Source organism: Scyliorhinus torazame, chromosome 1 (genome assembly GCF_047496885.1).
Source record: "Scyliorhinus torazame isolate Kashiwa2021f chromosome 1, sScyTor2.1, whole genome shotgun sequence".
NCBI lineage: Eukaryota > Metazoa > Chordata > Chondrichthyes > Carcharhiniformes > Scyliorhinidae > Scyliorhinus > Scyliorhinus torazame.
The window spans coordinates 410,682,705-410,708,651 of NC_092707.1; the positions used below are offsets into that span (position 1 = coordinate 410,682,705).

The 25,947-nt window shown below is 47.8% G+C and overlaps 1 protein-coding gene across 1 annotated transcript in view; it reads left to right on the top strand.

Moving 5' to 3' along the window:
* LOC140423373 (uncharacterized) overlaps positions 1-24,608 on the top strand; it is a 61,408-nt gene extending 36,800 nt beyond the window's left edge. The window contains exons 3-8 of the mRNA XM_072507778.1: positions 1,913-2,257; positions 8,199-8,543; positions 15,641-15,791; positions 19,689-19,732; positions 21,240-21,292; positions 23,389-24,608. Of these exons, the coding sequence (XP_072363879.1) occupies positions 1,913-2,257; positions 8,199-8,543; positions 15,641-15,791; positions 19,689-19,732; positions 21,240-21,292; positions 23,389-23,505 (1,055 nt within the window). The 3' untranslated portion in view covers positions 23,506-24,608. The remainder of the gene's footprint in view (positions 1-1,912; positions 2,258-8,198; positions 8,544-15,640; positions 15,792-19,688; positions 19,733-21,239; positions 21,293-23,388) is intronic.
* The last annotated feature ends 1,339 nt before the right edge of the window (positions 24,609-25,947 follow it).

A 25,947-nucleotide genomic window follows, 5' to 3' on the forward strand; every position in this document is an offset into this window, starting at 1 on the left:
ACTGTCCTCCAAACAGCAAAGGTCCTCAGCAGGTACCCCTTCACCCTGGGGTGTCCCTCGAAGATGTCGGGGATGTTTGACTGCCCCAGGATGCAGCTGTCGTGCACACTCCTGGGGAAGTGTGCACACACGAGCACGATCTCCATGTGGTGGTCGCTCACAAGTTGGAGGTTCAGAGAGTGGAATCCCTTTTTGTTGGTGAAGGGAACTCCGTGGTACCCGGTGTGTGCAAGTGAACATGTGTGCGATCTATTACCCCCTGGATCTGGGGCATCCCAGCGATGCCCCCCCCCCCTCCCGTCCCGTACAGCTGAGGCAGCCGTGGGGCTGTGATTGGAGAACGGGATACACTCAGTTTGGGGGTGAGGTTGGGAGGCGGGGTGGCGTGAGGGGTGAGGTGGGGGGTGAGTTGGGGGTGGGGGGGAGGCTGACTGTACACAGCAGCAGAATGATTCTGAGGATTCACTGTCAGGGAAAGTGATCATTCCGAGGGAAGCAGTGAGTAGGATGGGGAGGGGATTAGGGATTTTCCGGCAACATTTCTGCAGCACCGGAGCACAGAGCAGAGAAGCAGAGGAGCTGGAATGTGCGAGGAGGGATTGGGAGATGTGTGGCTCCATGAGTGGGGACAGGATGTGGGGAGAGCTTGAGACTGGGAGGTGTAATCAGGAGCTGCCGTCCATCCAGACGCACATCACTCTGCTCACTGACGTTGCTATTCCTCTTCACAATCCCAGCGGCATTCCTGTTGTTCCCTCAGTTCCTATTTCTATTATTTGGTCTCTATCTTTTATGGTCCATGACCTTTAATTTGAGCAGAAGGGAGGAACACAAGGGTGGGGGTGCTGGATATTACATAGATATTCCATAATAGTTAACCAGTTGTATTTGTTGCTTGTTTAATTAGTTATTTTTAATAAGAAGTTAATTATGTTTAAATTTACAAACCTGGTGACTGTAATTATTGGGCAGCTGAAGACCTCGGGTATTGTAAAATAAAAGTTAACATCAATCATGTTGTGACTCCGGGTCAAGTGGGGCTGGAATTGACCGCGCACTGGTCCAGGGAGTTGTAACAATATGTTTCAACTAATTGACATTTAACTCAGATACTTTTAAACATGAGCTGATGTGTGACTCATTTACACTTGCTCAAAGCGAGACAGAGACCGGCTGTCTGCAAACAAAAGGAATATCTTCAAGCCGTGCTCCTTTCTTTCAATTCAACAGGAGCTTTGGGAGCCTCTAATTCGGGGTAATTCTCCATGGCAACGTTTCAGCCAATCAGAGTTGACTTTCTTTTTTAATAATCTTTATTGTCACAAATAGGCTTACATTAACACTGTAATGAAGTTACTGTAAAAAGACCCGAGTCGCCACATTCCGGCACCTGTTCGGGTACACAGAGGGAGAATTCAGAATGTTCAAATTACCTAACAACATGTCCTTCGGGACTTGTGGGAGGAAACCGGAGCGCCCGGAGGAAATCCACGCAGACACGGGGAGAATGTGCAGACTCCGACAGACAGTGACCCAAGCCGGGAATCAAACCTGGGACCCGAGAGGAGTGAAGCAACAGTGCCAACCACTGCGCTACAGTGCCGCCCATTGGCACCATTTTCCCTGCAGAATAAATTGTGATTCTTTATAATTTAACATTCCTGTGTTTTTCTCGATGAGTACAAAATGAAAAACTTCAACAATTTGTCTCTATTTGACAAGATTCAATCCTCAACAACCAAGCAACTGATTTTTAATTTACTCACACAAATATATTTTGCTTTATTTGAATGAATCAGTCCATCGGTTCAGTCTTAGAATCTGGTTCTCGCTTTTTAACACCGAACATTCCCTTTAAACACTTTGGAACCTTCAGACTGGTGTTTAACTTGTTGATATTTTTCCCTTAAAGGTGCGAATGCTCCAGTCCTTATCCAGTCTCCGAGTCTAGAACGTGTCACAGAGGGTCAGACTGCACGGTTACAGTGCACCATGCGGAACGCCGCAGTGACACACACCGATGTTCACTGGAACCGGGAGCTGCCAGGGAAAGATATGGAGAGGGTTTTAACACATGATATAAAGAACAACACACGATGGAGTACAGGTTTCACTGAGCGTTTCCATCCTTCCCGAGACACGTCCAATAAAACCTTCATCCTGACAATCAGCAACGTGCAGCCCAGTGACACTGCCGTCTATTACTGCTCCGTGTGGGGAGATATCAGTGGGAATGGATCACAGCTGAATGTAACCAGTAAGTACAGTTTCCATGATTCTCATGTGGTTTTACTCAGGTAGAATCTTCTTGAACTTATCGTCCAGAACTTAAATTCTTTGACTCCTTTGTTTACTCGGGTTTTTGCCAATGTGGTGCCTCGAGCTGTTTTGTTTTATATTCATACTTTATTGACAAGATGCCATCCCTAACTGCCCTGGAGAAGGTGGTGGTGAGCTGCCTTCTTGAACCGCTGCACTCCATGTGGTGTAGGTACTGCTGTTAGGGAGGGAGTTCCAGGATTGTGACCCAGCGTCAGTGAACGGACGGCGATACATTTTGCTACGACACCCTGGGCCAGCGCACGGTCAGTTCCAGCCACACAGATCCCAGAGTCCCAACATAAGTGAATTAACCAGTAATTTGTGTATTTTCCTCAGATCTTTGACCCTTGACTTCTCCAATGAGTTACAGGCACCAGATTTGAAAGTAAAACATTTGAACTGTTTCTTTATAAAAAGGGTAAAAGATGAACATATAATGGAAATAATGTAACACTGATCTACTTGTCTAACTATTCCCCAAACACCGCCCCACCCGCCACCCACATGCACACAAGACAGACACACAGGGGGGAAGGGAAATGATCGAAATGATGGGGATTAAACTGGGTGTGAGATATTTGAGGATCTTTGCTGCTGAGGTTGAGGTCTTTGTAGGCCGTGATCTCTTCAGAATGCAAGGTGTTGAACCATCGGATGGTTTGGAACCTGAAACTGGGCCATTCAGGCCGGATTCTCACGCTATGGGATCCCCTCTGGGGACAGGCTTCAACTTGTGTTGAGCTGAGCGTTACCCACGGAAGATGCACTTCAAACCTGCTGAGTTTCTGATATGTGGTCAGCTTCAGCAGACTCACCAACAACTTGTCTCAGTTACACAGAATATTAGAGCAGCATTTTCCTGAGGCCTTTGAGAGGTCTGGTACTTTTAATGGGAGAGGAACCGGAAAGATCCCCCTCCCCAGCTCTGTATTCAGGTTTTGAGTACTCACTAACTGCTCTGTGTACCTGAAGGGGGTTCAAGCTGAGATTTGAGAGAGAATCCCCCTCTTCTGGGGGAGAGATTCAAAAGGATTCTGCTCAGCTCTGCAGTTTGGAAAAATCTGGGTTGGCCGGCACCGATTCGTCCTCCAACACGGCCAGAGACTTCTCCGCTCACACTCTCCTTGGCATTCCGTGGGCCACAACAGTTTTACCTGTTTCTGTAACATGGCCAACATGCATTGTCCCCCAGTCTCTAACTGAGACAGAATCTGAGGGTTTAGTTAAGAAGGAGGTGGTTTTGGTGGTTGAACAGGTTTGAAGTCCCCACCATGGGTGGTTAACAGACTGCCCCTGGTACTTCCCTCCAACTTGGTCGACACTCCTTGGCACCTTCTCAATACCTGACTCTGTCTGTCCCTCACAACTCGCTGTGTGAACCTGTCTACATAACACTCTCAGACAGAACATTCCGGATCCTAACCACTCGCTGTGTGAATCTATCTCCACCACACTCACAGACAGAACATTCCAGATCCTAACCACTCGCTGTGTGAATCTGCCTTCAGCACACTCTAAGACAGAACATTCCAGATCCTAACCACTCGCTGTGTGAATCTGTCTCCACCACACTCTCAGACAGAACATTCCCGATCCTAACCACTCGCTGTGTGAATCTGTCTCCTCCACATTCTCAGACAGTACATTCCGGATCCTAACCACTCGCTGTGTGAATCTGTCTCCACCACACTCTCAGACAGTACATTCCAGATCCTAACCACTGGACCTAATTACTGCTCAGTGTGGGGAAGGGTCGATGGGAGTGGAAGCCGGCTGAATGTAACCAGTAAGTAGAGTTTTCATTCCAATTACCCACAGAAATAACCTCTTCCAGATGAGTGAATTGGAGATGGGTTTGTGATGATGAAGAGCTAGGAGGTGATGTAAAGTGATCTTACTGATGTGTTCACTGTGGAGAAGAAGCTGAGCTCAGCTTCAGCAATTCCCCAAAGTTCCACATCTCTGGCTTTATCCTGAGGGGGTGTCTGGGGAGGTTAGTGCCGTGTGGCTGTTTACTGAGCTGCAGAGAAACTTTGTCTTAGCCGAGTCCGAATGTTGGACAGACATTTGGAGAGAGTGGAAAGAACATTGGGATCAATGGAGGAGGTGGAGAGACTGATCTGAGTGATGGTGAAGTTGGGAATGTTGACCAGGTTTCTGAGGGTGAAATGAGGATGAGGAGGGAGCCAGGGATGGTGCCCTGGGGACACAGCAGAGGCAATCATTCAGACACTGGAGGAGAAATCCTTTGGTGCTGATATAATGTGGATGATGTGAGCAGCAGGAGTGGGACCGTGAGAGAGCAGTGCCAGGGGCTGGAATGTGGATCGGAGACTTTTAAACAGGAACCTGTGCTCAGTGGTGTTAAACAGAGTGGAGAGGTGAAAGATTCTGAGGAGGGATAGACAGTGGCCATCACATTCACACAGATATCAGTTATGATGTTGATCAGTGGAGTGCCAGTGTTGTGGGTGAGAGTGAAGACTGATTGCAGGATCAGGAGCTGGGAGTGGGCAGGAGGTGGCTCCCAATTGCAAGAAGCAAGAGTCAGTCGAATGGATGGTTTGATTGTGGAGACAAAGAAATGGCTCCGTTGCTGAGAATGTGTGTGTGAAATGAGCATGGATTGTGTGGGGAGGAGTGGACAGACGGTCAGATCTAAGCACAGCTGTCTTTTCACATCCAGTCATGAATGATAGTGGGGAGCTGTGACGGTCCCGGACCAGACCCCAACTTTTGTTAGGATCCCGGACAGGAAACCCCAAACAATTTACAATTCATAAAACTGTGAGGAAAGGATATTTCACCCCAGGAGTGGTGAGTCTGACCAATAGGCATCTTTTATGGTAAAACAAATCTTATTTCAAACATCCCAATGTGATATCCCATGACCTGCCCAGCGAAGACTAAACACCATCCCTCACCAATTATCTACACTCCAGTGACCTTCCAAAACAGAAACTATATCCCATTGGCCATCTCTCTGTAAACAAATAAATGGTTAAATTCAACGATGACCTCACATTGACTACTCCTCAATCGCAGCTTTAAGAACAAAGAAAAGTACAGCACAGGACCGGCTCCTTCAGCTCCAAGTCTGCGCCGTCCATATTGCCCATCTAACTGAAAACCTTCTATACTTCCGGGGTACTTATCCCTCTATTCCCATCCTATTTATGGATTTGTCAAGGTGCCCCATAAATGTCACTTTCGTAGCTGAGTTCACCATCTCCTCCGACAGCGAGTTCCAGGCACCCGCTACCCTCTGTGTAAAAAAACTTCCCTTGCACATCGCCTCTAAACTTTGCCCCTTGCACCTTAAACCTGTGTCCCCCAGTAATTCACTCTCCCACCCTGGGACAAAGCTTTTGCCTGTCTACGCTGTCCATGCCCCTCATAATTTTGGAGACTTTTATCAGCATATCCCTCAAACTCCGCCGCTCTCGTGAGAACAAACCATGTTTCTCCAACCTCTCCTCATAGTTAATGCCCTCCATACCAGGCAACATCCTGGTAAACCTCAGCTATACCCTCTCCAAACCCTCCACATCCTTCTGGTCGTGTGGTGACCAGAATTAAACACTGTATTCCAAGTGGCCTAACTAAGGTTCTATACAACTAGAGCATGATGTGCCAATTTTTATGCTCAATTGCCGGACCGATGAAGGCAAGCAGTCCGTATGACTTCTTGACAACCTTCTTCACCTGTTTTGCCACTTCCACTGACCTGTGTACCTGTACACCCAGATCCCTCTGCCTGTCAATATTCTCAAGGGCTCTGGCATTTAATGTATATTTCCCAAATATTTTAGACCTTCCAAAAAGCATAACCTCACATTTAGCCGGATTATAGTCAATCTGCCATCTCTCTGCGCAAGTCTCCAAACGATCTGTATCCTGCCGTATCCTCTGACAGTCCTCATCGCTATCCACAATTCCACCAACCTTTATGTCATCTGCAAACTTATTAACACTGTCCTCCAAACAGCAAAGGTCCTCAGCAGGTACCCCTTCACCTGGGGTGTCCCTCGAAGATGTCGGGGATGTCTAACTGCCCCAGGATGCAGCTGTCGTGCACACTCCTGGGGAAGTGTGCACACACGAGCACGATTTCCATGTGGTGGTCGCTCACAAGTTGGAGGTTCAGAGAGTGGAATCCCTTTTTGTTGGTGAAGGGAACTCCGTGGTACCCCGGTGTGTGCAAGTGAACATGTGTGCGATCTATTCCCCCCTGGATCTGGGGCATCCCAGCGATTGCCCCCCCCCCCCCCCCCGCGCCGTACAGCTGAGGCAGCTGTGGGACCGTGATTGGAGAATGGGATACACTCAGTTTGGGGGTGAGGTTGGGAGGGGTGGGTGCATGAGGGGTGAGGTTGGGGGTGAGTTGGGGGTGGGGGGAGGCTGACTGTACACAGCAGCAGAATGATTATGAGGATTCACTGTCAGGGAAAGTGATCATTCCGAGGGAAGCAGTGAGCAGGATGGGGAGGGGATTAGGGATTTTCCGGCAACATTTCTGGTGCACCGGAGCACAGAGCAGAGAAGCAGAGGAGCTGGAATGTGAGAGGAGGGATTGGGAGATGTGTGGCTCCGTGAGTGGGGACAGGGTGTGGGGAGAGCCTGAGACTGGTAGGTGTAATCAGGAGCTGCCGTCCATCCAGACGCACATCACTCTGCCCACTGACGTAGCTATTCCTCTTCACATTCCCAGCGGCATTCCTGTTGTTCCCTCAGTTCCTATTTCTATTATTTGGTCTCTATCTTTTTTGGTCCATGACCTTTAATTTGAGCAGGAGTGAGGAACACAAGGGTGGGGGTGCTAGATATTACATAGATATTCCATAATAGTTAATCAGTTGTATTTGTTGCTTGTTTAATTAGTTATTTTTAATAAGAAGTTAATTATGTTTAAATTTACAAACCTGATGACTGTAATTATTGGGCAGCTGAAGACCTCGGGTATTGTAAAATAAAAGTTAACATAAACCATGTTGTGACTCCGGGTCAAGTGGGGCTGGAATTGACCGCGCACTGGCCCAGGGAGTTGTAACAATATGTTTCAACTAATTGACATTTAACTCAGATACTTTTAAACATGAGCTGATGTGTGACTTGCTCAAAGCGAGACAGAGACCGGCTCTCTACAAACAGAAGGAATATCTTCAAGCCGTGCTACTTTCTTTCAATTCAACAGGAGCTTTGGGAGCCTCTAATTCGGGGTAATTCTCCATGGCAACGTTTCAGCCAATCAGAGTTTACTTTCTTTTTTAATAATCTTTATTGTCACAAATAGGCTTACATTAACACTGTAATGAAGTTACTGTAAAAAGCCCCTAGTCGCCACATTCCAGCACCTGTTCGGGTACACAGAGGGAGAATTCAGAATGTTCAAATTACCTAACAACGCGTCTTTCGGGACTTGTGGGAGGAAACCGGAGCGCCCGGAGGAAATCCACGCAGACACGGGGAGAATGCGCAGACTCCGACAGACAGTGACCCAAGCCGGGAATCAAACCTGGGACCCGAGAGCAGTGAAGCAACAGTGCCAACCACTGCTCTACAGTGCCGCCCATTGCCACCATTTCCCCTGTAGAATAAATTGTGATTCTTTATAATTTAACATTCCTGTGTTTTTCTCGATGAGTACAAAATGAAAAAATTGAACAATGTTTCTCTATTTGACAAGATTCAATCCTCAACAACCAAGCAACTGATTTTTAATTTACTCACACAAATATATTTTACTTTATTTGAATGAATCAGTCCATCGGTTCAGTCTTAGAATCTGGTTCTCGCTTTTTAACACCGAACATTCCCTTTAAACACTTTGGAACCTTCAGACTGGTGTTTAACTTGTTGATATTTTTCTCTTAAAGGTGCGAATACTCCAGTCCTTATCCAGTCTCCGAGTCTGGAACGTGTCCCAGAGGGTCAGACTGCACGGTTACACTGCACCATGCGGAACGCCGCAGTGACACACACCGATGTTCACTGGAACCGGGAGCTGCCAGGGAAAGATACGGAGAGGGTTTTAACACATGATATAAAGAACAGCACACAACGGAGTCCAGGTTTCACTGAGCGTTTCCATCCTTCCCGAGACACGTCCAATGAAACCTTCATCCTGACAATCAGCAACGTGCAGCCCAATGACACTGCCGTCTATTACTGCTCCGTGTGGGGAGATATCAGTGGGAATGGATCACAGCTGTGTGTAACCAGTAAGTACAGTTTCCATGATTCTCATGTGGTTTTACTCAGATAGAATCTTCTTGAAGTTATCTTCCAGAACCTTAATTCTTTGACTCCTTTGTTTGCTCGGGTTTTTGCCAATGTGGTGCCTCGAGCTGTTTTGTTTTATATTCATACTTTATTGGCAAGATGCCATCCCTAACTGCCCTGGAGAAGGTGGTGGTGAGCTGCCTTCTTGAACCGCTGCACTCCATGTGGTGTAGGTACTGCTCTTAGGGAGGGAGTTCCAGGATTGTGACCCAGCGTCAGTGAACGGACGGCGATACATTTTGCTACGACACCCTGGGCCAGCGCACGGTCAGTTCCAGCCACACAGATCCCAGAGTCCCAACATAAGTGAATTAATCAGTAATTTGTGTATTTTCCTGAGATCTTTGACCCTTGACTTCTCCAATGAGTTACAGGCACCAGATTTGAAAGTAAAACATTAGAACTGTTTCTTTATAAAAAGGGTAAAAGATGAACATATCATGGAAATAATGTAACACTGATCTACTTTTCTAACTATTCCCCAAACACTGTCCCACCCTCCACCCACATGCACACAAGACAGACACACAGGGGGAAGGGAAAGAATCAAAATGATGGGAATTAAACTGGGTGTGAGATATTTGAGGATCTTTGCTGCTGAGGTTGAGGCCTTTGTAGGCAGTGATAGAACATAGAACATAGAACAATACAGCGCAATACAGGCCCTTCGGCCCACGATGTTGCTCCGAAACAAAAGCCATCTAACCTACACTATACCATTATCATCCATATGTTTATCCAATAAACTTTTAAATGCCCTCAATGTTGGCGAGTTCACTACTGTAGCAGGTAGGGCATTCCACGGCCTCACTACTCTTTGCGTAAAGAACCTACCTCTGACCTCTGTCCTATATCTATTACCCCACAGTTTAAAGCTATGTCCCCTCGTGCCAGCCATTTCCATCCGCAGGAGAAGGCTCTCACTGTCCACCCTATCCAACCCCCTGATCATTTTGTATGCCTCTATTAAGTCTCCTCTTAACCTTCTACTCTCCAACGAAAACAACCTCAAGCCCATCAGCCTTTCCTCATAAGATATTCCCTCCATACCAGGCAACATCCTGGTAAATCTCCTCTGCACCCGCTCCAAAGCCTCCACGTCCTTCCTATAATGCGGTGACCAGAACTGCACGCAATACTCCAAATGCGGCCGTAACAGAGTTCTGTACAGCTGCAACATGACCTCCTGACTCCGGAACTCAATCCCTCTACCAATAAAAGCCAACACTCCATAGGCCTTCTTCACCACCCTATCAACCTGGGTGGCAACTTTCAGGGATCTATGTACATGGACACCTAGATCCCTCTGCTCATCCACACTTTCAAGTACTTTACCATTAGCCAAATATTCCACATTCCTGTTATTCCTTCCAAAGTGAATCACCTCACACTTCTCTACATTAAACTCCATTTGCCACCTCTCAGCCCAGCTCTGCAGCTTATCTATATCCCTCTGTAACCTGCTACATCCTTCCACACTATCGACAACACCACCGACTTTAGTATCGTCTGCAAATTTACTCACCCACCCTTCTGCGCCTTCCTCTCGGTCATTGATAAAAATGACAAACAGCAACGGCCCCAGAACAGATCCTTGTGGTACTCCACTTGTGACTGAACTCCATTCTGAACATTTCCCATCAACAACCACCCTCTGTCTTCTTTCAGCTCGCCAATTTCTGATCCACATCTCTAAATCACCCTCAATCCCCAGCCTCCGTATTTTCTGCAATAGCCTACTGTAGGGAACCTTATCAAACGCTTTGCTGAAATCCATATACACCATATCAACTGGTCTACCCTCGTCTACCTGTTCAGTCACCTTCTCAAAGAACTCGATAAGGTTTGTGAGGCATGACCTACCCTTCACAAAGCCATGCTGACTATCCCTGATCATATTATTCCTATCTAGATGATTATAAATCTTGTCTCTTATAATCCCCTCCAAGACTTTACCCACTACAGACGTGAGGCTCACCGGTCTCTAGTTGCCGGGGTTGTCTCTGCTCCCCTTTTTGAACAAAGGGACCACATTTGCTATCCTCCAGTCCTCTGGCACTATTCCTGTAGCCAATGATGACATAAAAATCAAAGCCAATGGTCCAGCAATCTCTTCCCTGGCCTCCCAGAGAATCCTAGGATAAATCCCATCAGGTCCCGGGGACTTATCTATTTTCAGCCTGTCCAGAATTGCCAACACCTCTTCCCTACGTACCTCAATGCCATCTAATCTATTTACCTGGAGCTCAGCATTCTCCTCCACAACATTGTCTTTTTCCGGAGTGAATACTGACGAAAGATATTCATTTAGTATCTCGCCTATCTCTTCAGACTCTACACACAACTTCCCATCCCTGTCCTTGACTGGTCCTACTCTTTCCCTAGTCATTCGCTTATTCCTGACATACCTATAGAAAGCTTTTGGGTTTTCCTTGATCCTTCCTGCCAAATACTTCTCATGTCCCCTCCTTGCTCGTCTTAGCTCTCTCTTTAGATCCTTCCTCGCTACCTTGTAACTATCCATCGCCCCAACTGAAACTTCACACCTCATCTTCACATAGGCCTCCTTCTTCCTCTTAACAAGAGATTCCACTTCTTTGGTAAACCACGGTTCCCTCGCTCGGCACCTTCCTCCCTGCCTGACCGGTACATACTTATCAAGAACACGCAGTAGCTGATCCTTGAACAAGCTCCACTTATCCAGTGTGTCCAACACTTGCAGCCTACTTCTCCACCTTATCCCCCCCAAGTCACGTCTAATGGCATCATAATTTCCCTTCCCCCAGCTATAACTCTTGCCCTGCGGTGTATACTTATCCCTTTCCATCCTTCACGTAAACGTCACCGAATTGTGGTCACTGTCCCCAAAGTGCTCACCTACCTCCAAATCCAACACCTGGCCTGGTTCATTACCCAAAACCAAATCCAATGTGGCCTCGCCTCTTGTTGGCCTGTCAACAAACTGTGTCAGGTAACCCTCCTGCACACACTGTACAAAAAACGACCCATCTAATGTACTCGAACTATACCTTTTCCAGTCAATATTTGGAAAGTTAAAGTCTCCCATAATAACTACCCTGTTACTTTCGCTCTTATCCAGGATCATCCTCGCCATCCTTTCCTCTACATCCCTAGAACTATTTGGAGGCCTATAGAAGACTCCCAACAGTGTGACCTCTCATGTTTCTAACCTCAGCCCATACTACCTCGGAAGATGAGTCCCCATCTAGCATCCTCTCCGCCACCGTAATACTGCTCTTGACTAGCAGCGCCACACCTCCCCCTCTTTTGCCTCCTTCTCTGAGCTTACTAAAACACCTAAACCCCGGAACCTGCAACATCCATTCCTGTCCCTGCTCTATCCATGTCTCCGAAATGGCCACAACATCGAAGTCCCAGGTACCAACCCATGCTGCCAGTTCCCCTACCTTATTTCGTATACTCCTGGCATTGAAGTAGACACACTTCAAACCACCTACCTGAACACTGGCCCCCTTCTGCGACGTCAAATCTGTGCTCCTGACCTCTATACTCTCATTCTCCCTTACCCTAAAACTACAATCCAGGTTACCATGCCCCTGCTGCATTAGTTTAAACCCCCTCAAAGAGCACTAACAAATCTCCCCCCCAGGATATTTGTGCCCCTCAGGTTCAGATGTAGACCATCCTGTCTGTAGAGGTCCCACCTTCCCCAGAAAGAGCCCCAGTTATCCAGAAATCTGAATCCCTCCCGCCTGCACCATCCCTGTAGCCACGTGTTTAATTGCTCTCTCTCCCTATTCCTCATCTCACTATCACGTGGCACGGGCAACAACCCAGAGATAACAACTCTGTTTGTTCTAGTTCTGAGCTTCCATCCTAGCTCCCTGAAAGCCTGCCTGACATCCTTATCCCCTTTCCTACCTATGTCGTTAGTGCCAATGTGGACCACGACTTGGGGCTGCTCCCCCTCCCCCTTAAGGACCCGGAAAACACGATCCGAGACATCACGTACCCTTGCACCTGGGAGGCAACATACCAAACGTGAGTCTCTCACGCTCCCACAAAATCTCCTATCTGTGCCCCTGACTATCGAGTCCCCAATTACTAATGCTCTGCTCCTCTCCCCCCTTCCCTTCTGAGCAACAGGGACAGACTCCGTGCCAGAGGCCCGTACCCCATGGCTTACCCCTGGTAAGTCGTCCCCCCCACAAGTATCCAAAGCGGTATACTTGTTTCTCAGGGGAACGACCGCAGGGGATCCCTGCACTGACTGCTTTTTCCCAGTCCCTCTTACAGTTACCCATCTATCTCCAATCTTTGGTGTAACTAATTCCCTGAAGCTGCTATCTATGACCCCCTCTGCCTCCCGAATGATCCGAAGTTCTTCCAACTCCAGCTCCAGTTCCCTAACTCGGTCTTGGAGGAGCTGGAGATGGCAGCACTTCCTGCAGGTAAAATCAGCAGGGACACTAACGGCATCCCTCACCTCAAACATCCTGCAGGAGGAACATTGCACTCCCGTCCCTGCCATTCCTCTAACTTTCTACCAAGATCTGGCTAACAACTAAATTAAATTATAAAAACAAAAAAAATATTAATAACAATAATAAAATATGGTACTTACCTCACACCAATGGGTTTTATTATTATGTTAGAGGAGGAGGGCGGGTGGGAGACACTACACGTGTAGTGTCTCGGGTTTCCTCTCCGCCAGAATTTATTGGTGAGGGTCTTCCCAGAAGTCTGCGGGTCGACTTCCTGTTCCCACCTTAAACACTAAAATTTAAAAAAATAAAAATAAAAAATAAAAATTTAAAGGAGAGACTTACCTCCCAGAAATCACTTCCGCACTGGGGGGCAGTGCGGAAGTGATTTCTGGGAGGTAAGTCTCTCCTTTAAATTTTTATTTTTTATTTTTATTTTTTTCGGGGGGCTGAAATGGACTAGCCTGCTCCGCTCCTGCTGAAATCGACTGGGCCTACAAGGTAAGTAAGTAGTTAATCAGTACTTACCTCACCCAGGCAGCGACCTTTTAAACGGTCCCCTCTGCCTCGCAGCTCCCGCGCTTTTTCAAATTCCCGCGCTGTTTCTAAGATCCCGGCTCTCTCTCCCGAACTAAACAGCTGACCTGCAAGGTAAGTAAGTAGTTAATCAGTGTGCAAGGTATTGAACCATCGGTTGGCTTGGACCCTCAAGCTGGACCATTCAGGCCGGATTCTCAGGCTGTGGGATCCCCATTGGAGACAGGCTTCAACTTGTGTTGAGCTGAGCCTTACCCATGGACAGAGAACTTCAAACCTGCTGAGTTTCTGATATGTGGTCAGCTTCAGCAGACTCACCAACAACTTGTCTCAGTTACACAGAATATTAGAGCAGCATTTTCCTGAGGCCTTTGAGAGGCCTGGTACTTTTAATGGAAGAGGAACCGGAAAGATCCCCCTCCCCAGCTCTGTATTCAGGTTTTGAGTACTCACTAACTGCTCTGTGTACCTGAAGGGGGTTCAAGCTGAGATTTGAGAGAGAATCCCCCTCTTCTGGGAGAGAGATTCAAGAGGATTCTGCTCAGCTCTGCAGTTTGGAAAAATCTGGGTTGGCCGGCACCGATTCGTCCTCCAACACGGCCAGAGACTTCTCCGCCCACACTCTCCTTGGCATTCCGTGGGCCACAACAGTTTTACGTGTTTCTGTAACATGGCCAACATGCATTGTCCCCCAGTCTCTAACTGAGACAGAATCTGAGGGTTTAGTTAAGAAGGAGGTGGTTTTGGTGGTTGAACAGGTTTGAAGTCCCCACCATGGGTGGTTAACAGGCTGCCCCCTGGTACTTCCCTCCAACTTGGTCAACACTCCTTGGCACCTTCTCAATACCTGACTCTGTCTGTCCCTCACCACTCGCTGTGCGAAACTGTCTACATCACACTCTCAGACAGTACATTCCAGATCCTAACCACTTACTGTGTAAATCTGTCTCCACCACACTCTCAGACAGAACATTCCAGATCTTTACCGCTCGCTGTGTGAATCTGTCTCCACCACACTCACAGACAGTACATTCCAGATCCTAACCACTCGCTGTGTAAATCTGTCTCCACCACACTCTCAGACAGAACATTCCAGATCTTTACCGCTCGCTGTGTGAATCTGTCTCCACCACACTCTCAGACAGAACATTCCAGATACTAACCACTTGCTGTGTGAATCTGCCTCCACCACACTCACAGACAGAACATTCCAGATCCTAACCACTCACTGCATGAATCTGCCTCCACCACACTCTCAGACAGTACATTCCGGATCCTAACCACTCGCTGTGTGAATCTGCCTCCACCACACTCACAGACAGTACATTCCAGATCCTAACCACTCACTGCGTGAATCTGCCTCCACCACACTCTCAGGCAGAACATTCCGGATCCTAACCACTCGCTGTGTGAATCTGTCTCCACCACACTCTCAGACAGAACATTCCAGATCCTAACCACTCGCTGTGTGAATCTGTCTCCACCACACTCTCAGACAGAACATTCCGGATCCTAACCACTCGCTGTGTGAATCTGTCTCCACCACACTCTCAGACAGAACATTCCGGATCCTTACCACTCGCTATGTGAATCTGTCTCCACCACACCCGCAGACAGAACATTCCGAATCCTAACCACTCGCTGTGTGAAGAAGTTTTTTCTTCATTTCGCATTTGCCTTTTTTGCAAATTATTATTTTGCCCTCTGTCTCAATCTATTCAGAAAGGGGAACAGTTTCTCCCTGTCTGCTCTGGTCAGAACTCCTGTGATTTTGAACATCTCTAGCAAATCTCCTCTGATCCTTCTTCTCTCCCAGGAGAATGGTCCAACTTCTCCAATATATCCCCGGAACTGAAGTTCCTCATCCCTGGATCCGTTGTTTTGAATCTTTGCTGCTCTCTCTCCGACACCTTCACATCCTTCCGAATGTGCGATACCCAGAACTGGATGTAATATTCTGATTGAGGCTGAACTAATATCTGAAGCTGAATATACTGAAGCTGCCGTGTGTGTAACATTCTGATACTTTACAGAACAATCATCCGACCAGAATCCCGGGACAGCAGATGCGATTGTTTTAAGCACGGGTATAATCCTGGCCTTTGTTGTCTTGTTCTGCTTCGCTCTGCTCACACGTTATCTTGTAAAAAAGAGGTTGCACTCTGCAAAGAACTCCACACAAGGGTAAATATGACTCGTCTTGTGTCTGATACTGTTACTGCACAGGGTGATTATTTTGTAACTTGCTGCTTTTAGTGAGGAGCCACATTCTCCTTGCAGCCTATCATTCAAGTGTGTGAGCTGCTACTGTTGAGACCAACACATGTGCCAGTGCTTGACTGGTGCCAGTCATCTCCAACTGTCCTGGCATCTCAACCACCCCAGTATTGACCAACAGGCACCTAACTGCTGCTGCTGAGAGCCAGGGTGGTTTTAACAGTTGAAGCACTAAACCTCGCCCTTCGGACATTCGTGCTGGATAATTGCCCCCCTCGCCCTGCGTGCTGGTTCAGTGCCCGTGTCTCGCTGGCTGCACAGTCCCTCATGGTGGTTAGAACAAACAAGTGTTCATGTGCTCTGTCCAAACAGCCCATGTCGGCCTTTATCCTCCCCACAAGGAAATAGTTCTAATCATATTCACACTATGTTCCCAAATCTCTTCAGCGTTCTTTTTCATCACCTCCCTCTCCAATCTAATCTCAAATGATGACATTATTTCTGCCTCACCCACTAGTCTGGGTGAATCCCACATCCTCCCGACTCTGTGTCAAGATATTTATCTGCCCTATTCTAGTCTCTTCCATAAGCTTGTATCCAGAGCTCCTCAATCTTCACCCCCCCTGTAAAAGTCTGCTTCCATCTCTTCTGTCCCAAGTTTAAAGAATTTTGAAGACCTTTGATCATATTGCTCTGCAATCTGGGTTCTGCTAATGATAAAAAATGTCTCCCGTCTTTCTTTGTATTTGTTTTGCTGACACCAGACCCAATCCCAGTGAATCTCTCCTGTTTCCTCACTAACGCCTGACAGCTTAATCAGCTTGGAGTGGAGAGCTCTTGAGCATGTCTTCAAAAACTGAGATAACTTTCACTGTCAGTGAACGACAGACACTCTCGGTGTTTCGTAACTAACATTCAAAACATTAAAATGTTCCAGGGAATATTGTGCAAAATGGGTGTTGAAATTTCCAGGTTGTAACGAGACAGCAGTGAGTGCATGGCCCAGATAGCGGAAAATCCCAGTATTCATTGTGGATTCACTGGGAGCCCAGGGGAATCCTGACCAGTCTGGTTTTGGTGGTGTGACCATGGACATCTGCACAGTTTGCATTGCTTTGATAGAAATGAGATGGATCAGATTTCCCAGGAGAAGTCCGCACTGTTTCCAGCCCTTTCTCAAAGTGTGACATGTTTTGTGTTTATTGAGTGGGGAGGTTAATAGGGTGGTGAAAAAGGCAGATGGGACACTTGCCTTTATCAATTGGGGCATCGATTACAATAGCAGGGAGGTCATGTTGGAGTTTTATAGAACTTTGGTGAGGCCACAGCTGGAGCACTGTGTGCAGTTCTGGTCACCACATTACAGGAAGGATGTGATTGCACTGGAGGGGGTGCAGAGGAGATTCACCAGGATGTTGCCTGGGATGGAACGTTTAAGTTATGAAGAGAGGTTGAATGGATTTGGGTTGTTTAGTCTGGAGCAGAGAAGACTGAGGGGCGACCTGATCGAGGTGGACAAGATTATGAGGGGCATGGACAGTGTGGACAGGGAGCTGCTGTTGCCCTTAGTTGAAAGGTCGGTTACAAGGGGTCACAAGTTCAAGGTGAGGGGCAGGTGGTTTCGAGGGAAGTAGAGGAAAAACCTTTTTACCCAGAGGGTGGTGAGGGTCTGGAACGCGCTGTCTGGGAGGGTGGTGGGGGTCTGGAGCGCACTGCCTGGGAGGGTGGTGAGAGTCTGGAACGCACTGCCTGGGAGGGTGGTGAGGGTCTGGAACGCACTGCCTGGGAGGGTGGTGGGGGTCTGGAACGCACTGCCTGGGAGGGTGGTGAGGGTCTGGAACGCACTGCCTGGGAGGGTGGTGAGGGTCTGGAACGCACTGCCTGGGAGGGTGGTGAGGGTCTGGAATGCACTGCCTGGGAGGGTGGTGAGGGTCTGGAACGCACTGCCTGGGAGGGTGGTGAGGGTCTGGAACGCACTGCCTGGGAGGGTGGTGAGGGTCTGGAACGCACCGCCTGGGAGGGTGGTGAGGGTCTGGAACACACTGCCTGGGAGGGTGGTGAGGGTCTGGAACGCACTGCCTGGGAAGGTGGTGACGGTCTGGAACGCACTGCCTGGGGGGGTGGTGACGGTCTGGAACGCACTGCCTGGGAGGGTGGTGAGGGTCTGGAATGCACTGCCTGGGAGGGTGGTGAGGGTCTGGAACGCACTGCCTGGGAGGGTGGTGAGGGTCTGGAACGCACTGCCTGGGAGGGTGGTGAGGGTCTGGAACGCACTGCCTGGGAGGGTGGTGAGGGTCTGGAATGCACTGCCTGGGAGGGTGGTGAGGGTCTGGAACGCACTGCCTGGGAGGGTGGTGAGGGTCTGGAACGCACTGCCTGGGAGGGTGGTGAGGGTCTGGAACGCACTGCCTGGGAGGGTGGTGAGGGTCTGGAACACACTGCCTGGGAGGGTGGTGAGGGTCTGGAACGCACTGCCTGGGAAGGTGGTGACGGTCTGGAACGCACTGCCTGGGGGGGTGGTGACGGTCTGGAACGCACTGCCTGGGAGGGTGGTGAGGGTCTGGAATGCACTGCCTGGGAGGGTGGTGAGGGTCTGGAACGCACTGCCTGGGAGGGTGGTGAGGGTCTGGAACGCACTGCCTGGGAGGGTGGTGAGGGTCTGGAACGCACTGCCTGGGAGGGTGGTGAGGGTCTGGAATGCACTGCCTGGGAGGGTGGTGAGGGTCTGGAACGCACTGCCTGGGAGGGTGGTGAGGGTCTGGAACGCACTGCCTGGGAGGGTGGTGAGGGTCTGGAACACACTGCCTGGGAGGGTGGTGAGGGTCTGGAACGCACTGCCTGGGGGTGTGGTGAGGGTCTGGAACGCACTGCCTGGGAGGGTGGTGAGGGTCTGGAACGCACTGCCTGGGAGGGTGGTGAGGGTCTGGAACGCACTGTCTAGGAGGGTGGTGACGGTCTGGAACGCACTGCCTGGGAGGGTGGGAGAGGCAGTTGCCTCACATCCTTTAAAAAGTACCTGGATGGGCACTTAGCCGTCATAACATTCAAGGTTATGGCCAAGTGCTGGTCAATGGGATTAGGTCGGCGGGTCAGGTGTTTGTCAGGGATCGGCGCAGACTCGATGGGCCGAAGGGCCTCCTCTGCAGAATCTGTGTGATTCTGCGATAGAAAGATTAAAGTCACCAATCCTAAGCTCCCAGAAGAAAGGGAAGAGACTGAGACAGGTGCTGTCACCTTGTCCCCATCCCAAACTCCCTGTGTCCACTGCACCTCGCTCTGGCCTTTCTCTCTCACTCTTTGGGATACGGGAGGCAAAATAAATCAATCAGGGCTGAAATATTTTCTAAATGATCGGTTTATTGATATTAAGACACAAGGGCAGGGATTCCCCAAAATCGCGGCAAAGTGTTGATGCCGGAGTAAACACCAGAGTGTTTCACGCTGGCGTCAATGGGCCTCTTGGCCCAGCGATTCTGCAACCCACAAGTGTCTTCGCTCCCTCCGGGAGACCAAAGGTGAATCGTTCATTTCTCTGATGTTACAGCTGCTTCTTGTCCCGGATGTGAAATCATTGCAAAATGAGAAGTTTCGCAAACAACTCTTTCACTTCCAAATTCTGAAATTAGAATAAGATGCATGAGCTTGATCAAACTTCCCAGCATGCCTTCTGATTTTGGTCACATTGTGGAGCCAATTCTGCTTATTTAGTAAATGATTCCGGATACATGGCTCATCCGTGTCATCGTCCTTAAAAACTGGAATCAAAGGCGCATGTTGGAAAATCTAAACTCCATCTCCGCCAAGAGTGTGACCTGTTGTTCTGCAGTAACGCTGCAATGAAGCTAATGTGTGGCATTTCTTTAGGATCCCTGATGAAGACCAGAACCCTGTGTATGCAACAGTGGACGGTGAGTAAACTAATTCAACCATTGTTGCAACGTTCACCGGGAATTACGCTCGATCCCAGATACCCCTTTGATGTTGTTAGTTTTGGGAAGTAATTAACATGCTAATAATTTGACCAATTTATTTGTCTCATTTGCAAAGTTTACCGTTAATTGCAGTAAAGTTACATCGGACAGAATGAAGATGGTTGGAGGCTGTCCCCAGCCCTGTAGCTGCAGAGTGTGAGACATACCCTCAGGGTGGCAATGTTACAGCGAGTGACCCACAAAAGATAAACTTTCAGACATAGAAAGTCCACGGAACGGCCTCCTATATTTCACCAGCGTCTGGAATATCCTTGTAGAGTGATCACATTGTCAGTTCTCAGAGCAATTCCTGGCAATAGAGATGGTTAAGAGTTGACCGATTAGTTTGATATGAGAGTTTTTGGATTGAATCGAGAGAGAAAAACTATTTGCTCTGGCGAGTGGGTTAACAACTAGAGATCAGAGATTTAAAATCATTGGGTAAAGATCGAGAGGGGAGATGGAGAGAAATGTTTTTCACTCAGAGATTTGTCGGGATATGAAACGCTCGCCCGGAAAATGTGGAGGAAGCTGATTCCAGAAATCATCTTAAAATAGAGTTGGGCAGGTACTTGCTGTGGAGGGAGAGCAGCGAAGGTTTACCAGGCTGAATCCTGGATGGTGGGACTGACCTATGAGGAGAGACTAAGTGGGTTAGGATTATATTCATTGGAGTTTAGAAGAGTGAGAGGGAATCTCTCAGAAACATTGAAAATTCTAACAGGATTAGACAGGGTAGATTCAGAAAGAATGTTCCCAATGGTGAGGGAGTCCAGAACTAGTAGTCAGGGTTTGAGGATAAGGAGTAAACCTTTTAGGACTGAGGTGAGGAGAAATGTCTTCACCCAGAGAGTGGTGAATCTGTGGAATTCACTCGCACAGAAAGTTGTTGAAGCCAAAATGCTGTGTAATTTCAAGAAAGAATTAGATTTTGCTCTTGGGGCTAAAGGGATCAAGGGATATGGGGGGGAAGGCGGGATCAGGTTATTGAACTTGATGATCAGCCATAATCATAATGAATGGGGGAGCAGGCTCGAAGGGCCGAATGGCCTCCTCCTGTTTGTATTTTCCATGTTTCTGTGTGTGTCTCAGGAATTTACAGGATTCCGGATAAAAAGCAGGAATGTGGGATTGGGCACAATGGCCCTTTAAAGAACCAGCACAGGTTCAATGGGCCGAATGGCCTCCTCCTGTTCTGTGAGTTGCTGATTTCTCTGATGAACTTTATAACAGAGAGGAGGCCTCATGTCTCCCGGGAAAACTGCCCCAGTCACTCTGGAATTTTCATTTGCTGTCATTCCAAGTTTCCTGAGCTCGACCTTTCCCATAAGACCATCAGACATAGGAGCGGAAGTAAGGCCATTCGGCCCATCGAGTCCACTCCATCATTCAATCATGGCTACATGGATTTATTCTGAAGAAACATCTTTGTGTTTTCTTTCAGATAAAACACGGAGCAGCAATCAAGAGGTTGAAGAAGCTCCTTCTGCTCCTTTGGTAAGGAAATGGAAATGGGGCTTAGCTGCTGTTCTTTGCTGCATTTTAGATTTGCTGCCGTTTCCCAAAATAGAAACCACATCAATTAAAGAGGAGTTTGAATGTTACTGTAAGTTTACAAATCAATCCTTCTGTTGCAGACAGGAGAGTGATAGACAACCTGCTCTGATTTCCCCGCTCCACCTGTCTGTCTGCACAACGTGGTTTCAATTATTTTTAAAGTTAGTGGTGGCATATTTTTCAAATCCATTGGGTTCTGTGAACCAATTTACTGATAAACTGCAGAAAACTGGAGTTAACAGTAACTCAGAAGGTTAATTTAAACCTGGGAAGTTTCACAACTTCCCACTCCATCACACACACTCATATATTGATACACTCACACACACTCACACACACACTCTCACACACTCACTCACACATACTCTTTCACACTCTCTCACGCAAACACACACACACACAGACACACACCCTCTCACACACACACCCACTCTCGCATTGCCGTCCTCTCCCTCACGCGTGCCACCACCCTCTCTCCTTCATTCTGTCACCATCTCTTTCTCTCTCACACAAACTGATTTGCATAATCACTGCTTATTTATATATTTCAGACATATTTTGAAAAGTTTCCAGTACCTTCTATGTGACCAGGTTAAAGTTGGGGACAGAGTTTCTCTGGGTTTCCAACCTGAAACTTGAGGTGTCATCTTTTGAGGGGTGATTTTTTGAGGGGTGATTTTCTGAGGGGTGATTTTCTGAGGGGTGATTTTTTGAGGGGTGATTTTTTGAGGGATGATTTGTTGAGGGGTGATTTTTTGTGGGGTGAGCTTTTTGACAGGTGATTTTTTTGAAGATAATTTTTTGAGGGGTGATTTTTTGAGGGGCGATTTTTTGACAGGTGATTTTTTTTGAGGTGTGATTTTGAGCCTCTCCGTCCGTGAGAAAGACACTGTGGACCCAAACTCTGGAGTGAAGTGAAAAATGTGATTCTCTCCGGCGTGATTGGTGTTTGGAATCTCCGTCCCCCCCCCCCCCCCCGCCCCGCGCCGGGGGAGGAGTGAGAATCACACGGTGCGAGATCAGGAACCTCACTGTAATACATCAGCACATCATTACCCAGCACTCTCTCCAGACCTTACCCCCTCCCTCACGGAATCTTGACTCAGCGTGACGTCCCACCAGCATCATTTACACCAAGGCTGGCCGGGCGTGAGGCAGTCTCAGAGTCTCCACCTCACCAGAGTGACGCCGGTAACTACACCAATCACTTTTATTTCTGAGAGGCTCAAGATTCCATGAGGATTCACACCGTTTTTCCCGTTGATTCTGACACTGGAGGGTCGGAATCTAGAAGAGCCTGTGAATAATATTTAATTCCACAACAAATCAGGTGCAGGATTCCAAATAAAGTGAAGGAGAAAAGAAAGAGAGAGAGGAGGGATAAAGAGACTGAGAGAAAAAGAGAAAAATAAACTTCTGAGAATATTTTTTTCCAAATCTCCAACAATAATGAAAAGCTGAATGAATGAGACATGTCGGAGTTAATTGTCAATTCCAGGGGGGTTCTTTGGCAGCCATTAAGACAGACCATGCCATTAAAAACAATAACTGACTTCCAACACTGGGGGCTGGATTCTCGGGCCCCCCAGACACGTGTTCCTCGGCCGCGCGCTGTTCGCTGGCAGCGGGATTCTATCATTGACGAGGTGGGGGTGAGCTGCCTTCTTGAACCGCTGCAGTCCCTCAGGTATGAGGACATGAAATGTAAAATATTCCCTGAGACTATTTGGAAGATGGGCAGAGGAATCATCCTTTAATGTCCTGGGTGATATTTATCCCGAAAGACACATGACAACTGATTGGTCATTGTCACATTGTTATTTGTGGGATCTTGCTGTGTACAAATTCACAGCTGTAGCAGAGCGACCAGAGTCAATAAAAAGCACATCCCAGCGGCCTGTCAGCATCTTCCAGTGAGAAAGGCAAAGAAGAAGAAATCATTCAGTTATTAATAATAAAACCGTTCGATCTGTTGACAGACATTCTTCCATTCTGTGTGGAAATAAATACTGATCAATATTTCTATTGGATTACAGTCAGGTGAAGGGGAATGCAAATATGCTGAGCTTCGATTCCATTGCCCAGGCACCAGGCAGCCGGCAGTATCACTGACTGAAAGCACAGCGGAGTATGCTGTTGTTCATCGTTCTTAAACCTCAAAACCAGCAACAATTAACCAGTGGGACAAGCAGCAGTCACCAAAACCTCACCCAATCACAATCACCTCTGCCTTTCCTGCACATTTCAACGGCTTCAATCTCTCAACAATATCAGAGCGAGATTGTAAATCCCAGACCCTGATATTACTGGACACTCAGACCCTCCCAGACCCTGATATTACTGGACACTCAGACCCTGATATTACTGGACACTCAGACCCTGATATTACTGGACACTCAGACCCTGATATTACTGGACACTCAGAGCCTCCCAGACCCTGATATTACTGGACACTTAGACCCTGATATTACTGGACACTCAGACCCTCCAAGACCCTGACATGACTGGACACGCAGACACTGATATTGCTGGACACTAAGACCCTGATATTACTCGACACTCAGACCCTGATATTACTGGACACTCAAATCCTCCCAGACCCTGATATTACAGGACACTCAGCTCCTGATATTACTGGTCACTCAGACCCTTATATTACTGGACACTCAGACCCTGATATTACTGGACACTCAGACCCTGATATTACTGGACACTCACACCCTGATATTACTGGACACTCAGACACTGATATTACTGGACACTCAGACCCTGATATTACTGGACACTCATACCCTGATATTACTGGACATTCAGACCCTGATATTACTGGACACACAGACCCTGATATTACTGGACACTCAGACCCTGATATTACTGGACACTCAGACCCTGATATTACTGGACACTCAGACCCTGATATTACTGGACACTCAGACCCTGATATTACTGGACACTCAGACCCTGATATTACTGGACACTCAACCCTGATATTACTGGACACTCACACCCTGATATTACTGGACACTCACACCCTGATATTACTGGACACTCACACCCTGATATTACTGGACACTCACACCCTGATATTACTGGACACTCACACCCTGATATTACTGCAGAGACTGAAATTGCCCAAATGCGACACTGTGTTGAGAACATTGTTCATGGAATGAAGTCTGTAATTTGCCTAAGAAGACATTATTTGCTTTGTGAATATTGCTACAACCATTTCTGTCATAAAAGCACATTGCATTGATCATGTCCTTTCATTGAGGGAAGTATTTGTAACGGTTGGTTTTGCTTTGCAGTATTAAGGACTAATAATTGTGAAATATTGGTCAGTGACTAATCCTTTCTACTGGGTGTCAGTGTGGATTGTGGAGAGATTGTTGAGGGATGGGTTAGTCTGGGCTCAATTCTAGAGGCCCCGGTGATGGAGAGAAACCTGTGCTCTGCCTCCTCCTGGATCCCTGGGAAGGGGTTTGAATGGGACACGGTGCTGTGGCGAGTGGCCAGAGATCACTGGAGATTTCGGAGCCGGACTGGGGTTGGTGACCAATTTGAAATCAGCTGATGATAGCGCCAAGGAGCGTTTGCAGAACGCAATTCAAATGTGGTCAAAGAGCCAATGACCATAACCCCAGGACATCAGAGTTGTCTCCTAGGCTCAGCCATCTTCCGCTGCTTCAATAATCTCCTGGATCTGTGTCAATAAGGAGGGTATTTGCTGATGATTTCACACTCGCCCTCCACCCCTGCTCATGATGAAGCTGATGCTGGTCTACAATTAGACCTGGTTAGCAGCCATTCATCTGGGACAACTGGTTCACCTTCTAACCCCTCACAGCTTCCTCACAATCTAAAAGGCAGGTTAGATGTGCACTTGAACACTTGCTCCTTGCCTGGATGGGTCAGCCTGCAGCAACATTTGAGAATCTGGGCACCAGTGGGGACAGAGCAGTTCACTGGGGGTTGGTGGTGTTTCCCATTTCCACCAGCAGCGCACTCTGGTGGCTGATCTACACGATGCACCGCAGCAGCTCGCTGAAGGTTATTTGGGCCACACTGCCCTTCCCCTGGTTTCTCTACCACCAAGAAACACAGCAGCAGCATCATTGTGGCAACATCTTCAATTCCAAGTTAGCTCCCAGTCACACACCATCCAGATTATTTATATCAGCCATTCCTTCGTCATCCATTCATTGGAATGTGTCACCTATCGGAACATTGGGAATACTGTCAGTACACAGCCTGCAGTGGGCCCAGTGTCACAGATTCACTCGGATTAGGAAAGAAATAAATTCCAGGAAATTATACTTGGGATAAATTTATCCACATTATTGGAGAAATATTTTTTGAGAGTTTGATATTAAAATGTTGATTGCATGCACAGGAAATATAATATATTGATAATTAAAATCAACACGAACCTGCCTCCCATCCATTGACTCCATCTACACCTCCCGCTGCCTGGGGAAAGCGGGCAGCATAATCAAAGATCCCTCCCACCCGGCTCACTCACTCTTCCAACTTCTTCCATCGGGCAAAAGATACAGAAGTTTGAGAACACGCACGAACAGACTCAAAAACAGCTT